General features: G+C 43.8%; 2 protein-coding genes across 2 annotated transcripts in view; one reads left to right on the plus strand and one right to left on the minus strand.

Annotated features, from left to right (window-relative positions):
* Positions 1-262: 262 nt before the first annotated feature.
* mbd4 (methyl-CpG binding domain protein 4) lies at positions 263-3,498 on the minus strand. The gene is made up of 7 exons (XM_048245343.1): positions 3,234-3,498; positions 2,396-2,991; positions 2,200-2,265; positions 1,890-2,024; positions 1,353-1,502; positions 563-666; positions 263-469 (listed from the first exon to the last, which is right to left on the minus strand). The coding sequence occupies exons 1-7, from the start codon at positions 3,350-3,352 to the stop codon at positions 395-397; spliced, it is 1,245 nt and encodes a 414-aa protein (XP_048101300.1). The 5' UTR covers positions 3,353-3,498; the 3' UTR covers positions 263-394.
* Positions 3,499-3,579: 81 nt separating this feature from the next.
* The window catches only part of LOC125295822 (intraflagellar transport protein 122 homolog), a 30,600-nt gene continuing 17,808 nt past the window's right edge, over positions 3,580-16,371 (plus strand). The window contains 18 exon segments of the mRNA XM_048245342.1: positions 3,580-3,741; positions 4,313-4,379; positions 4,495-4,579; positions 4,701-4,779; positions 5,110-5,186; positions 5,695-5,761; positions 6,287-6,433; positions 7,672-7,905; positions 8,922-8,997; positions 10,110-10,301; positions 11,055-11,193; positions 11,411-11,613; positions 12,522-12,659; positions 13,372-13,536; positions 14,257-14,454; positions 14,723-14,863; positions 15,005-15,058; positions 16,368-16,371. The exon segment at positions 16,368-16,371 is cut by the window's right edge and continues 158 nt beyond it. Coding sequence (XP_048101299.1) covers positions 3,683-3,741; positions 4,313-4,379; positions 4,495-4,579; positions 4,701-4,779; positions 5,110-5,186; positions 5,695-5,761; positions 6,287-6,433; positions 7,672-7,905; positions 8,922-8,997; positions 10,110-10,301; positions 11,055-11,193; positions 11,411-11,613; positions 12,522-12,659; positions 13,372-13,536; positions 14,257-14,454; positions 14,723-14,863; positions 15,005-15,058; positions 16,368-16,371 — 2,125 coding nt within the window. The 5' untranslated portion in view covers positions 3,580-3,682.

The raw sequence follows: 16,371 nt of genomic DNA on the forward strand, positions 1-16,371 counted from the left end.
TGGCATCCATTGTCATAATTTTGTAACCTGCCTAACTGCGTGTGGCATATAAATGATTAACCTAACTACTAAAAGAGTGGGGGGATGTTGAGTGTATTTTTCTTGCATGCAAGAACAACTTCTGCAGAAAGCAAAATTATTTCTTCTCAATTATCCTTACCCTATTACAACTAACAGTCCACAGTTAAATACGACTGTTTAGAGTAAAGACATTCTAAATATCACAAATTTAGGAAACAACACAACATTCAAACTACACCACTTACATATGTCATTTTATTGTTACAATTTTAGTTTAAAGCTTTTTGTCTCTAAAATGCATGGAACTGGAAGAACACATATAGCAATGAGTGTATGTAGACCAGCATACACCAGGGAGTCCTTTTCCATTTTTTCAGATTCCCAAGGCCTGATGATTTTCCCATAGCCACGCGTGATAGTCGTTCAGCTTGTGGTCATCAGGCGTCACCTGCAACAATGTGGCTGGGCAGTCTGTATGTGTTTCCTCTTTTATAGATCTAGTCTAGTGGGTAATGCATGTGTTAAGATTTGCGTCTCTCACCTGTTTCCACTCCTCCACACAAAAGATGCGGTAAGAGTCATTTCCGTATTTGCCAATTCCATGGAGCTCAATGGGATACCTCCACTGCTTGGAAAGGAACTCATCTGATGAGCAGACAAATTAAAACACATAAACACAAATGGATGAAGCTGCTAACACTTACAACATGGCCACCAATAGTCTAAGTGCAAAAGTAAAGTGCATTTGAGCATCTAAGAACACATATTTCCTGAGGGAAACACACATTTCACTTGCACAGCAGATCAACTCAAGATGTTTGGTTTTCAGGTTTGGATGGTTAAAGTTTGCCCTAGGGAGGAATGTTGTTGCTGGAAAGTTGTGATGTTCTGTCTTCCACTAAAATATGTGGAGCTGTGAAAAGACAACTGATTGCTCTCGTGTTTAGCACATCTAATCAAGACAATATGTGTGACAATTAATCGATTTTTAATCAAACATGCCATTTGAACAAATTATTTGTGCGGCTTGCAACTCTGCCCCAATGGTTAATCTTGTCGCCATCATATGATTCTTATATTCAGGTCATCCTCAATGTTTGGCAGACCGTGAAGCTCATCTAACAGGACTGCTGTACTTCTCAGGCACTAGGCATGCTCACCAATCAGAAGTGGCCCAACTTAAAGAGAAATTTGTAATATTGAACTGAAGCTTGACTTTCATATATATGGCAAATCAAATCACAATCTCAATATCTGTCAGAAAAATCACCATTAGATATTCCTATATTGTGCAGCCCTACGTGGTTCTAATGTGTGCACAACAACCTCACCAGAGAACCGGATCAGGGTTTTGGCTCTAAGTGTGTTGAGGCCCAGTGGTTGCAGAAGATCGGCCAGAGGTCTCCAGTCACTTTTCCTGGTCACCTCTGCAGTTGGGAAGCCGTCGAAAAACTGCCACAGCACAGGCAATGCCATTTTACCTGCACAGACAGTACAACCTATACTTGTAAAATACTCATGGTAATAATACAGATCGCAAGGGAGGTGCATGGAAAATGTATGTTAGCAGTCAACACTTTCAGTAAATGAGAACTTCAGAGAACACCATACGACATTTAAACATGTAATTACATTTAATAAAAAACAAAAAAAAAACATTCCAGGAAGCTGTGGTGCAAGCGGTTCAGGTTCAGATTTGATTCCAGCCTGCGGTCAAGTCCTGATCCCACCCCATCTCTCTCTCTCAATGCGTCCTGTCTCTCTACTGTCCTATCAATATAAAGGCAAAAGCCCCAAAAAACATACTTGGGGGAAAAAAAAGATTCTAAAATTAAACTGCATCTGTTATATGTAATTATTATATTTACCACTGGTCTTATTGAGGAAAATAGTTGCCACCAGGAGTTTCCACGGGTCATGAAAGAGGGTTTCTTGTACCAGGTTGAACGGTGAACGAGGAGGGGTCCATTTCTTGAATGCCTTCCGCTTGGGAGGACTCAAGCCTAAACGAAACAGAAATAGCACGTCTTTTCATATTTCATTATCTTGATTAATTTATACATACACATTTTATATTCATGTTTCATGTGAGGATGCTACAGCTTGGATTATTTATCACACACACTATCCAGTATATTGTGTACAGGAAAGTATTTACAAAGATGTAAGATTTCTCACAGGCTCTCAGCGACTTCCCACTGAAGTAAGGACTACGCGTGCGTTTGCCCCCAGCCAGGCTGGTTTCTAAACAGGAACAACAGAGAAACACACAGGATTTCACTGACCAGTGAGTGAGTGACAGAAAACAGCATCATGGGATAACTCCAGTCAATTTGATGTTTTCATTTTTAAATTATTGGTTTGTGAAGCTCACTGCTGCTTCTGATGGGGGAGTGGCATTTGGATTCCCCAGCGATCTGCGACGGGACTTGAAGCCTCTCCTCCCCTTCAGTGGGCTCATCTGTTTGCCCCTTGCTGATACTCTGCTCGCTTTCCTTATGAGATTCAACAGTCCAATCTTCTCTTGTCCTCTCCTCTTGCTCCTCTGCAACTACATCCTCTCCTTCACTCTCAGACGGAGACTGCACATTTAGGCTAGGTGCTGATGTCTCAACAACATCAGTCTTTTCTGAGTTGTCATTATCATGACATGTATCCCTTCCGTTCATGTTCAGCCTCCTCTCCACCACTTCTGTGCATTTCTCCTCTGCTTTGGCCTCTGGGGTCTGTGGTGCTGCTGAACCATTCAGTTCAGAAGAGAAATACCGTGAGGCATCACTGACCAGTTCACGACTTCGCCGTTTTCTGGTTTGGTTCTCCCTTGGTCTCCCTGATGGTGCTGGTTTCCCATTAGTCACAGATACTGCAAAACTTAAGTCACTCAGTGGCAGAAGCCCAAGTGTACTGCCCTGCTGTGAGAGCAGGTACTCTTGCAGAGATGTCCTGGACCTAAAGCGCTTTCCCTGTGGACTACAAAGTCAAGGTTGATTTTACGTAATAATGTCCAAATCACCTGTCCAAAAAAGTATATTATTAATACATTCACTGACTGCATTGTAGCCTACTAGTGCAGACGCCCTACTCCACATGTGAGGTAGCCTAATATAACAGGCAAGATTAAAATAAAGACATGAAAATAAAGACATAGGACTCTCACTTGTACACTGAACACACTGTAGCACCAAGACTATATATCCATACGTTATCCGTACCTAATGATGTAGACATCTGTTTTCCCAGCAGTTTTCCCCTCTTTGCGCTGTCTTACTTCTCGGGTCCAACCCAGAGGTAGACTGGTGTCAGCGATTTTAACTTCGGCTTTAGCCATCATCACATCACTTGCTACTTCTCGTGTGAGTTCATGACTTGGTCAGCACGGTCATCATAGAAATCATTTGTGACTTAAGATATCGCCAAAGTGTACTGAAAGGAAAATACTAAGGAACATCAAAAACAAATGCAGACGGATTTCCGCTCTACTTCTTGCGCATGGGCTACTACTACTACTGTAGGTGCGCATGCTCGCTTCGCAGACTGTCATGTAAACAAGCCACTTGGCTAGCTAGTTAGCATAGATACTTTTTGCATCAGTAAGAAAGAAGGGCTACAGATTATCTGTACTGGCGAGCTTTTTTCTAACAAAGTTATTTGAATTAAGACCATGAGAGCCGTTCCAACGTGGATCGATAAAGTGCACGACCGTGACAAGGTTGAGCAATGGTATGAACAACTGTATTTCTTTTACGTCTTGTGGCTAACATTAACCACAGTTAGCTAACGTGAAAGGTGGATAGCAACGGCGGTTACTATGTAAACTATTAGAGGATTTGCCCATTGAAAAGATAACTTAGCAGGATAGCATATAAATGGGATGGGAAACCAACCAGATGTTTTGACATGCACATACATTTGGTTCTTGCCAAATCTGTCTCTATACCTGTATTTATTATACGATCTTACTAGAATTAGATTAGATATGTCATTTTGTGTAGATGACGTTACAAATGGTGACCAATGTTTGCTAACGTTGTCAGTAGCTGCCAAATTACTGGTAGCTTACATTTTGATAATGTTGGCTAGAGAACAGTCTACAGTGTTGAACAAAATAAAACAAAACAATGGAACGAAGCTTATGTTATATTATGTTATGCAACTTAATACATTTTGTTAAGTTAACATCAACGTTAGATGTTACTGTCTTGTATTGCTGTATTGCAACAAATTGCATTTAGAAAATGGGCACATGAGACTTGATTGTTGTGCTGTAACTACACATTTCTCCCTACTGCAGTATTTATGATATAGCCTTCAAACCGGATGGCTCTCAACTCATTGTAGCTGCAGGAAACAGGGTGCTGGTTAGTGATGCTCATTATTCAAAATTGATAATGACATGACTGAGAAATGGATAGCCATACTTATATCCTTTATTTACTTCAGCACATTCTTAGCAACACTTGTGTTGTGTTTCAGGTGTATGACACATCTGATGGGACCTTGATACAGCCTTTAAAAGGACACAAGGACACTGTCTACTGTGTGGCCTATGCTAAAGATGGTTAGTAGGCCTACATCACTGCAAGTAAAGATAGCTTATGGCAGTACAATTTCATAGATCAGTCTCTTTCCTTCCCCTCTTCTAACTCTGCTTATTCTGATGACTTTTTTATTTTATTTAGGAAAGCGTTTTGCGTCAGGTTCTGCTGACAAGAGCATCATCATCTGGACATCAAAACTTGAGGGAATTCTTAAATATACGTAAGGCTGCTACACCTGATCAGTGAAGTGTACCTGCCATCTTGCACGTATTTTAATTCTCCTTTAATCTGGCATGTAGATTTTGAAAATTGGTTGTTTTCATAGTGGTCTGTAGCCTTTAGGGATTTTTCTTTGGTTAAGTTTGGTTAAGTTTTTGTTTAAAATACTTAATTTGTCACTGGTACTTTTAGTGGCTTTTAAAGCAAATAAAAATGAATGACAGGCCCAAGTGTGTATTTTAGAACATAGTTTGAAGAATAATGACAGGTGTCAACATTTTTGAATGATTTTGCTTTTGCCTTTTTCTTTGTTTTACTTTGTATCTCTCAGACACAATGACTCTATTCAGTGTGTTTCGTACAACCCTGTTACTCATCAGTTGGCCTCCTGTTCCTCAGGCGATTTTGGTAAGCGGAGCAGCCAGTGTACTCACAAAGCCTCTCTTCTAAAAAGGAGGTTAACCACCTGACAGCCAAGTAACATCCAGAAATCATCCTTGATACTGAAAAAGTTTTTATGGTGTCTAGTTTTAATGATAATGTAATTATTTATTTCTATTGCATTTCCATTATTTACATTGACATTTACAGTATTTATTTAGCAGATGCTCTTTATCCAAAGCGACTTATGGTACATGTGTCTCAAGGGCACAACGGTGGAAGTCGGGAATTGAACCCACAACTTTTCTGGCTACTGCAAGCTAGCCTTAACCACTACGCTACCCCTACCCATTATGAAAAGTTTGATTTGTGATAACGTGTAAATCTGATGTTTGCAAACTTTGTATACCTTTGCCAATGTAATCTTTGCTTGTAGTATGATATACAATAGGAGGAGCACAATTTATAAAACAGGATCTGGGAATGTGTTTTTTCCCCTCCTGAATTCTTTGTGAAGTTGTTCTGTTTCCTGCAGGTCTGTGGTCTCCAGAGCAAAAGTCGGTAAACAAACATAAAGTCAGCAGCAAAATCACATGCTGTGGGTGAGTTGTCATGTTGTATAAGAACATCACCCTGGGAAACAACCTTGCAGTTCAATGTAACAGGCCTTTTTTGTAAGCTTTTAAGGAGGAAAGCCAGTCTTGGTTGAATTTTTTTTTGTCACAGTTAATTTGAGTTGTTCATTTGAGTTGAAAACAAAATGCTGAACTCACATCTTCAAGAACAGGGTGTAGCGTCGAAGCTTTATAAATACATAGTGAATTGTATGAATCAGATTTACATACCAGTATCCATCCATCTCCTTTGGTCTAGAGTAAAATCAGGGACTGCAGTGTTAAATTCTCTTTTATTACAGTTTTGTATATATATATATTTCTATATATCTCATTATAACCAGTAATATTTACATTCAACATATTCTTTGCAAAGATATTTACTTTGACAGAGACAAATATTTTGATGACAGATTGCTTGATGACAGACGTGTGTGTGTGTGTGTGTGTGTGTGTGTGTGTGTGTGTGTGTGTGTGTGTGTGTGTGTGTGTGTGTGTGTGCGCATAATACAGCTGGACGAATGATGGGCAGTACCTGGCTTTGGGCATGATGAATGGCGTTGTGAGCATCCGCAACAAGAACGGAGAGGAGAAGGTGAAGATCGAGCGGCCGGGCGGATCCTCCTCTCCTATCTGGTCCATAGCCTGGAACCCCTCAAAGTAGGACACCACATTCTTCTACAGCAGGGGTGGGCAAACTGCGGCCCGCCAAGCACTGTCATCCGGCCCGCCGAGCAATTCATTTGGTTATCAGGCTGCTCGCTATTTTTTCCTGCGATAGACGGCGTTGGTTAGCTTTACTGCAAACTGCTTTTCACTCTCCTTAGAGAACGTTTACAATGTCAATGTCAAAACATCATGTTAAATAGAGAGAACATTATGTTAAACTAAGTTAACTCTTAGTTATCTCCTTTGCAGCAGATTTAACGTGAACATTATGCGATCCATTTAATTGGGAACGCGTCTGCACTCACGAGAGGGAGAGAGAGCCGCAGGTTCCAGCTGGCTTGTCATTGTCGATCATTGATATCTCCTTATAAGAAACTGTTAAAAGGAAATCATGAAGGCAACAGTAGTTCCCACTACTGACCATTTAAAAACTGTGAGAGGACCCAGCCGTAGGTACAGCACTAGCCATAGCGGAGCAGGCAGAAGATCCTTGAGAAATAAACGTGAATTAAAGCGACTGTCTTAAAGCGACTGCACAATTTATACATTTGTTCAACAGCATAAAATTAGCAGTATTTTTAAGCAAGTAATATTTTAAAATTAAAATAAATACTTTTCATACTAAATTATATGCTATAAAAAATGTGTGTGTGGGGGGGGGTTTGTTGTGCGGCCCGCCGGCCAATTTTAAAAACCCAATGTGGCCCTTGAGCCAAAAAGTTTGCCCACCCCTGTTCTACAGTCAAACACACAGCCACTCCTCTGTGCCGTGGTCACCGTAACCCCATCCCGTTTTATCACTCATTTAGTGTAAACACACACACACACACACAAACTGTAGACTGAGTGGTCATGTTATTGTACATCTGAAATAGTCTCACCATGACAGTGGCAGGTCCCTAGTGTATGAGGGGGAGAGTCAAGGAGAGGGGATAGTAAGTTCAGCTCATGGGAATGGCGGGGGCAGACTGCAGGAAATGCCAAAAACAACACAGCCACTCACTGGTGATAGCTAGGCCAGGGTGTGCTAATGGCCAGCAGGGGGAGCTGTTTCATCACAGATAGAGCCCTGAGCCGCAGCCATGATACAAGTGCCTCCCACTTTAAGATCTAAGCTACAGGTGTTGGTAAGTGGCGTGAAGTACATGAAGTGAAAGTGATGATTGAGTGATGTTGATATGGAGCCAGGATTAGTGCAGAGAGTAGTTGTTAGCTGGGTCCCCTGGCAGTGACTGGCAGATGTGGACGGCCTTCACCAACTGGGACGAGGCGGACCAGGAGACTGTAGAGGAGGGCAGCTGCCTGTCGGACGAGGAGCTGGAGGCTCTGGGCCTCCTGCTGGACAGGCCAGAGAGCGGCAGGGAGACAGGCAGTGTGGCAGAGGAGGGCCAGGCAGAGAGAGCAGGGCAGGAGACAGACGAGGAGCTGCTGCTGCAAGAGGTGGACAGCTGTGGGCCACTCAGGTACAGTAGAGACACACCGTGAGCTCCACAGCACTGAAACAGCTACTTTTCCACAGTTTCATTTGAAATTAACATTTACGGGTTTGGTTATTGGGTTATAAAGTTGGTTATTTAGAATTGAGAATCATTTGATCATGAGATTTTTATGAACTTCATGACAGGACATTTCCTTACATATAAATAGTTATATTATGATGCAGTTTACCCCAATAGTAAGACTTTAGAAGATACTGTTTTAACAAATTATCAGGTAGGAATGGATCAGGCAAGAATCCACTGAATCTTATGGTATCACTGATGACACAAAAAATAACAGTTCTCACTTACTTCTTTTGCACCTCTTGCATTGCCCACAGGCACGATATACCAGATCAAAGCTACAGTAATGTTGGTGTCTGCGATTTTTGTTGAAGTTAGCTGTTTTGAAATTCAAAAACCAAACAGATACACTTCTGTGTTTGCCCCCAAACATCCACATTTATTCTGGTTTGACCAGGGTGCATGATTGACAGCAAGATCCTTTTCCTGATTGGTTGACAATCTTTGGTTCCCTCTTTGTCTGTATATGGGATATGAGTTGTGTCTTTCTCCAAATGCGTTGTTGTCATGTACCAGAATTTGTCCCCCGAGCATATTGGGGTCAGAATGGGTCCAAAAATATTGATCATTTACCTCAACTTGAAAATTACTAACTTGCCTTATTTGCCTGAATGGTGGGGGACGTTTCATCATGTTTTATATGAATTAGATTGCCAAGCCTCGTATATAGTCCAGCAAACAATACATTGGCCTCAGGCAGATTTGGCTATACTGGATCATGTATTAATTCATTCATCTGCTTAGTAGCTTATCTCATTCCCTGGAAGCGATCTTGATGTTATCATAGACCAAATGAACTATGCAGGCTATGAATGTTGTAATGGGTGTGTTTTGTGTATGTGTTTAATAATGTTTCAGACATGCTCATTGAATATATTGCAAAGTGCCTAAGAAATGTCTGTATGTAATTGCCACAGGGATGAACACAATGATATTTTGGCAGTGGCTGACTGGGGCCAGAGACTCTCATTCTATCAGCTCAGTGGCAAGCAGGTCAGTGCTGGCTACATCCACATTTTCATGACTGCTCATACGGCACAGATGTATTTGAATTAAGTGCTCTTCCCAGTGCTGACATTGCCAATGATGCTAAATCTCTTAATTATGATCAAATGGACACTCTTAAGCTGTTGATTAATGGGCTTCCTTTATGAGATGGAGATTACAGGTTCAACTTCCAGATGAATGCAGAGCTCAGAATTCTGTCTTGCATTCACCCTGATCATCGTTGACCCATGGTGTTGTCATAGCAACAGCATAAAAACACAAATACATCGTTACAGGAAAAGAATGGGAGAAGGGGCTAGGGGTAGCAAGGGGCTGTGAAACCACGTCAGACATTTCAGAAATCCCTGCTGGTTAGACTTGCTGCTGCTGAGGAGCTTGTGCCGAACTCTCTCTCTCTCTCTCTCCCCCCCAGGGATTCATGGGAGATGTAGTAATTACATGGGTAAATATGCAGCTCATTAGGATTCTGTGGAAAGCCTAGGCCCTGTGCTCCCTGTGTCCCAGCACCCTCTCCCCTCCCCTCTGCCTCTCCTCACACTCCAGACGGTTTTCATTAGCGCTCTATGAATAGTGTCTGTGAAAAAAGGGGGAAAAAAGGGATTGTTGTCCGAAGTGGTTGTATTTCGGGGTGGGGGTACTGTCAGCCATAGCTGTGCTCCACTGAGGAGAAACAGATGCAGCAGTGGCCAGCTCCAACATAAGACTTGTGCAAACAGACCTCGAGTGTCTGCACAATGGAACCCATTTAGAGGAATGATCTCCTCTCTTATTTTTTCACCTCTCTGTCTTCTGGCCCGGCACTCCAGGGACAGCTAAATGGATGCTTTACGGCTTTGATGTGAGGAGGGCTTGTCTTCAGACAGGACCCAGAGCCCCGTGTCCTCCCCTCGCCCATCTCTCTGCTTTACTGCCGCTGGCCTCGGTTCTGAAGCGCGGCTCCTGACTGTCCTGCCCTCTACTGGCCTCTGCTCCCCTCCCTGCTAAAATGGGCCCTGGACTGGCTCTCGCCTGCGTGCTATTCCCACAGTTTGCTCAATTCAACTCGCCCTCCTGTCTACTCTCTCTCTCTCTCTCTCTCTCTCTCTCTCGCCCCGCAGATAGGGAAGGACCGGCTCCTGAACTATGACCCCTGCTGCGTCAGCTACTTCTCCAAGGGCGAGTACATTGTGATGGGGGGCTCCGACAAGCAGGCCTCACTCTACACCAAAGACGGCGTGCGCCTGGGCCCCATCAGCGAGCAGAACTCCTGGGTGTGGACCTGCCGCGTCAAACCCGACTCCAACTACGTGGTGCGTACACACCCAGTACCAACCCGACCCAGGGTGGGCTGCCTGCCTGTCTGCCTGCCTGCGGGTGTGACTCGGGGCTGATTAACAAAACCAGATTGGGATTGATTATTTATTCACTGAGGCCACACACTCATGCGCCTGTCTGTGTGTGTTAGGACCATAAGGTTGGCTTTTGAATGTGGTCTCACACCTCAGTTGTCACGTTATTTACACCTCCAGTCTGATCCATGAAAGCGCCCAGGATCCAGATGCTTGAATCCTATATATAGAAACATCATGTCAGGGATTCATGGGTAATTTAGGGGAAGCATGTCGGGGTGAGAGTTTTTGCACTGTTGCAAAATCAGTGCTGAATATGGGGGGTGGCAAGCTGTGAAGTGAAGGCAAAAGGAGAGGAGATAAAGATGTGAAATAAGAAATGCTCGATGTGAGAGACTCGCCCTTCTTGAGTCTGAAAGTCAGACTGTTGAGGACAGCGTGTTGACTGAGTGTTATCTTGCAACATCGAAATTATACATAATGAATTTAAATTTTTGTTATATTTTTAACTTGGAGATTTTTAACTTGGAGAGTTTGGATTGTGGTGATCACACCACAAATTTCCCTGAATTTCCCCTCGGGGATCAATAAAGTATCTATCTATCTATCTATCTATCTATCTATCTATCTATCTATCATGGGAGTGCCTGTTGCTGTTTTAGCTCAGACGGTCGTCATGGGTGATGGTGTTGTGTTGCCTTTTTGCGTGTGCAGGTGGTAGGCTGTCAGGACGGCACCATTGCCTTCTTCCAGCTGATCTTCAGCACCGTTCACGGCCTCTACAAGGACCGCTACGCCTACAGAGACAGCATGACTGACGTCATCGTCCAGCACCTCATCACTGAGCAGAAAGGTAGAGACTGACCCGCCAGGCCACTGCACACACACACTCTACGCTCTGGCCTGACAGAGGACATCAGATCTAACTCTCTTTCTCTCTCTCTCTCTCTCTGTTTCTCTCTCTCTCCTCTCTCTGTTTCTCTCTCTCTTCCTCTCTCTCTCTATTTTTCTCTCCCTCTCCCTGCCTCTCTCTCTCTCTCTCTCTCTCTCTCCCTCTCCCTCTTTACCAGTGAGGATAAAATGCAGAGAGTTGGTGAAGAAGATCGCCATCTACAGGAACCGGCTAGCCATCCAGCTGCCGGAGAAGATCCTCATCTACGAGTGCTACACGGACGACTCATCGGACATGCACTACCGCGTCAAGGAGAAGATAAGCCGGCGCTTCGAGTGCAACCTGCTGGTGGTGTGCTCCCGCCACCTCATCCTCTGCCAGGTCAGACCCACTGCCCTGCCCAGCACAGCACCCTCGGCCAGGGCACAGGAGTGGGCAGTGCTTAGTGTGCTTAGTCTGCCTTTCAGCTTATCATTCGTCTTTGGCTCACTGTGTCTCCAAGAAATCTATATGACTATACATTCAAACCACAGCTAATGCCAAAGAATGTTATGGGAAGCTTACCAAGCCATAGTTTAGATTTCCACGTCAGACTGTATGTACATACACACACACACACACACACACACACACACACACACACACACACACACACACACACACACACACACACAGACAGAGACACAGACACACTCATCTGTGGTTTTTCTGATAGACAGCTTTAGATGGTGTGCCTTTGTGTAAGTGTGGATTTCCTTAAATCATGTTTAACACTGTGCTGAGCTCTCTATAAATCTCTATCCTGAATGGCAGATGTTTTGTGTTTCCTCCACAAGCCACGGTCTGTCCCGCCTGGCTCCCATCAGCTCGCACCATGCTGTGTGTGTGTGTGTGTGTGTGTGTGTGTGTGTGTGTGTGTGTGTGTGTGTGTGTGTGTGTGTGTGTGTGTGTGTGTGTGTGTGTGTGTGTGTGTGTGTACGTGCATGTACAGTATGTGTGTTCTAATGTCATGATTGCTAGCTAGAGGAGGAGAGGAGAGGAGATTTCGCTGAAGGCGTTTTTGTGGTCAGCGACTGCTGAATGCTCTGCGATAGCACAAACATGATTCTGAGCAGGATCTAGCATCAGACCACAAATCACCTTTCCTCACATTACTGCTGAACTGTGCCTCACCCCCTGTCAGCTCCAATCAGGTCTGTATGTGCTAATCCAGAGTGTGACGTGTGCGCGCTAATGGGTGTGTGTTTTTTTATTTTTTTTTATTTTGTGTTGTCATGGTGTCGATGTAGGAGAAGAGGCTTCAGTGTCTGTCCTTCACCAATGTGAAAGAGAGGGAGTGGCTGATGGAGTCTCTCATTCGCTACATCAAAGTGATTGGCGGCCCGCCAGGGAGGGAGGGGCTTTTAGTGGGCCTGAAGAACGGTTCGGTGAGTCCCACACCGTTTTTAGAGCTTTGCCACCAACAGAGAACCGGTTCCGTTCTGGTTCACGCTGCAGATGTTGAGAACATTTCAACCAAATGTGAGTCAGTTCTGAACCGGAAAAGCTGATTTGGAGCTGGTACCAAAAAATACCCTTTTTTCCCTCTGAACCAGAGTGGACGTGTAATTTTTACATTTCAGTTATACATGGAATACTCTGTTGATGACGCTTTCTTGGTTCTTTTCAAAACTGGTGGAAATGCAGGCTGGGTCAATAGATAGCACCAAGGTTCAAAGAATTCTGAACAGAACCGGTTGAAGAACCAGTTCTCTGTTGGTCAAAAAAATCCCATTGATGTGAACACATCTTTTCTCTAAGCATTATGGATCATTGACCAGCATCTGCTTACAGTACAGCTCACCTATAGTCACACGACATCTTGAATGAATCTACTTCACACCAACATAAATCTATCACTGTGATATTTATGATTTCATTCATTCACTCATTTCATGATATCATTGTTGGTTCATCACTTGGGAATGCACATCTCACACAGACACACACTGTACCAGATACACACGACCAGATGAGATTAGTCACGGAGTGTGTGACCGCGGGAGAGAGCAATCAAGTCTCTACCGCAAACGCGCTCGCCCTACTTCCACAGTATTCACGAAAAGCTGCCTTTTTTTTTTTTTGTTGCTGCGTGTGCAGATCTTGAAGATCTTCGTGGACAACCCGTTCGCCATCACGCTGCTGAAGCAGAGCACATCGGTGCGCTGTCTGGACATGAGTGCCACGCGCAGCAAGCTGGCCGTGGTGGACGAGCACAACACCTGCCTGGTCTACGACATCCACACCAAAGAGCTGCTCTTCCAGGTCAGGGTCTCACACAAGGGGGACAGGAGGCAGGTCACTCTGCCGCTGCTGCTGGTTATAAACGTTGATTGGTTGCTATAGTCAAGGTTTTTTTTTAACTCTTAACTTGTAGATAAGAGGGGCACTGTTAGTTTCTCAAGGGTGCTGATGCAACTCTTCAATGTACAGTAAGAACATATTGAAAAACTAAAAGACAGTCTCCTGCTGCTCTGGTCATTACATGTAAACAGGAAAACTCTTGTGTTTAAAAATGCAAAAATGCTTTTTCTTTATTTTTAAGAAATATGTTTCTGAAGATGAGAAATCGTTCCTTATTGTATGCATGACTTGCGTCATTAATGAATGAATGAATAACTGAATAATCTATGAAGGGAGAGTCCCTAGTGAGTTCCCATGCAGCTGGAAGTTGTCAAATATTCATGTTATCAAACTGGTCATTGTACTAGTGATGCTGTGTGCTGTCAGCAGGCCTGCTGCCTGTAACTTTGTTTGGGAATTGTTTTAGATTTTTCACATCATATTCAGATCATATTCAGGGCAGTTAGCGAATGTTCCACTCCATGGGAGTTGATGGAACATGGCAGGCGTCTGACTCGTTCACACATTGTCACATGATCTTTTTCTTTCTCTCTCTCTCTCGCTCTCTCTCTCTCTCTCTCTCTCTCTCTCTCTCTCTCTCTCTCTTTCTCTCTCTCTCTCTCTGTTCTTTCTCATGTGCAGGAGCCCAATGCGAACAGCGTGGCCTGGAACACCCAGTGTGAGGACATGCTGTGTTTCTCGGGGAACGGCTACCTGAACATCAAGGCCAGTAACTTCCCTGTGCACCAGCAGAAGCTGCAGGGCTTTGTGGTGGGCTACAACGGCTCCAAGATCTTCTGCTTACACGTCTACTCTATGGCAGCGGTGGAAGTACCCCAGGTGTGTGTGTGTGTGTGTGTGATTCTGTGTGTGTGTGTGATTCTGTGTGTGTGTGTGTGTGTGTGTGTGTGTGATTCTGTGTGTGTGTGTGGTTTGTGTGTGTGTGGTTTGTGTGTGTGTGCGGTTTGCACATTATTGCTTTGCATCTCCTATGCTACTCCATCTTCTACTCAGAGTTCTTGACAGACATGATATAGTCCCTCAGCTGTGTTGACAGAAGTGACTGATTGCCTTGCTCCCTGTCCTCGACCCTTCTCTCTCTGAACAGTCGGCTCCCATGTATCAGTACCTGGAGAGGCGCATGTTTAAGGAGGCCTATCAGATCGCCTGCCTGGGCGTGACCGACAGTGACTGGCGAGATCTGGCCACCGAGGCCCTGGAAGGTCTGGATTTTGACACCGCTAAGAAGGTAGGGGTGTGTGTGTGTGTGTGTCTGTGTTTGTGAGAGGGAGAAGTGTCAGCAACAATGACACCAGTGTGATTTGATTTTTAATTTGAAGCGCTCTCTCTCTCTCTCTCTCGCTGTTCTATTTCCTGTCTCCCTCCTCAGGCCTTTATCAGGGTGAGGGATCTACGCTACCTGGAGCTCATCAGCAGCATCGAGGTGAGCGAGGGCCCGTGCTCTGAGGGCAGTGCCCCCTCAGGACATAACAAATGACCCACCAGAGACAAACTCTCCTCCTCACAGTCTCACCTCTGAAAATATCATGTTGGAATGCTAGATTTCAGGCAGGCGCTGTGGCGCAACTGGCTACTGCAGCCGTACCACATTTGGGTCCAAGTGCCCACGGGGACCTGGTTTTGAGTCCGACTGGGGTCATTTCCCGATCCCACCCCATCTCTCTCTCCCACTCACTTACTGTCAATCTCGGTCCTATCACAATAAAAAGGCAAATATATATATATATATATTAAACATGTTTCAAAACTAGTATTCTGGAATATATATATATATATATATATATATATATATATATATATATATATATATATTTATATTATATTCCAGAATACTAGTTTTGAAACATGTTTAATTTTGTAAGTTAAGGATAAAAACATAGAAAATCTAAACATCAAGTGGCAATTCGAGTTCTGGCATAGCAAACTTGTTAGTTGTAGAAAATGACCCAGCAGTCAAGCGTTATCTTCCACAATCACAGCTCTAGACAAAGACAGTTCTCCACTTCCTGTTTGTGGGCTTTGCCTGCTTCTGATGACAGTCTTGAAAAAGAAATATGAGCCTCTGCATGAGCATGCATGAGGTTCTTTTATAGCCCCTAATACACATATCCACATTCAGCATTCAGGCTCACCACAAACACAGTCACAAGTGCGCCAAGGCCAGAGTGGTAGGAGATTTTATCATGAACACTTTCATGGCCTTTTGTATGAGATGATTGTGTGTGATCAAAGTGTGTATTGTGCAAACGGACGATGGAGAGAGGCCGACACAGACAGGAAGAGAGAGGGAGAGAGTGTGTGTGTGTGCGCTTGTGTGTGTGTGTGTGTATAAAAGGCATGAATGTGTGACTGATCTGAAAGTGAATGAGTGCTTGTGCCTGTTTTGTTTCTGACGATAACTCTGCTCTTGCTTTTGGCAATAAACCTTGCACAGGAAAAGGGGATTTGTTTGAGCAAAAATGTTTTTGATGCCTCAAGGTTTTGTGTGGAAAGAATGGATCATTGAATGTTAATATTGATGTTTTGGTACAGAGTTGGCAGTGGAGAGGAATGTGTGTGTGTGTGTGTGTGTGTGTGTGTGTTTCATTTAATTTGTACGAGTACATAACACACACACAAAAGGAATGTCAATTTGTGTGAGTGCATAAGTATGTGGTAAAATGGAAATGCCATTAACAATGTGTATATTGTTTCATGTGTGTGTGTGTGTGTGTGTGTGTGTGTGTGTTCAGGAGC

Source organism: Alosa alosa, chromosome 6 (assembly GCF_017589495.1).
Source record: "Alosa alosa isolate M-15738 ecotype Scorff River chromosome 6, AALO_Geno_1.1, whole genome shotgun sequence".
Lineage (NCBI taxonomy): Eukaryota > Metazoa > Chordata > Actinopteri > Clupeiformes > Clupeidae > Alosa > Alosa alosa.

Bases quoted from the DNA above. Each gene is read 5' to 3' on its own strand.
- mbd4 (XM_048245343.1), bottom strand. From the start codon at position 3,352: ATGATGGCTAAAGCCGAAGTTAAAATCGCTGACACCAGTCTACCTCTG. The intron at 2,992-3,233 runs GTACGGATAACG...TTGACTTTGTAG, and splicing joins ACAGATGTCTACATCATTAG to TCCACAGGGAAAGCGCTTTA. The intron at 2,266-2,395 runs GTGAGCTTCACA...GTTCCTGTTTAG, and splicing joins CTCCCCCATCAGAAGCAGCA to AAACCAGCCTGGCTGGGGGC.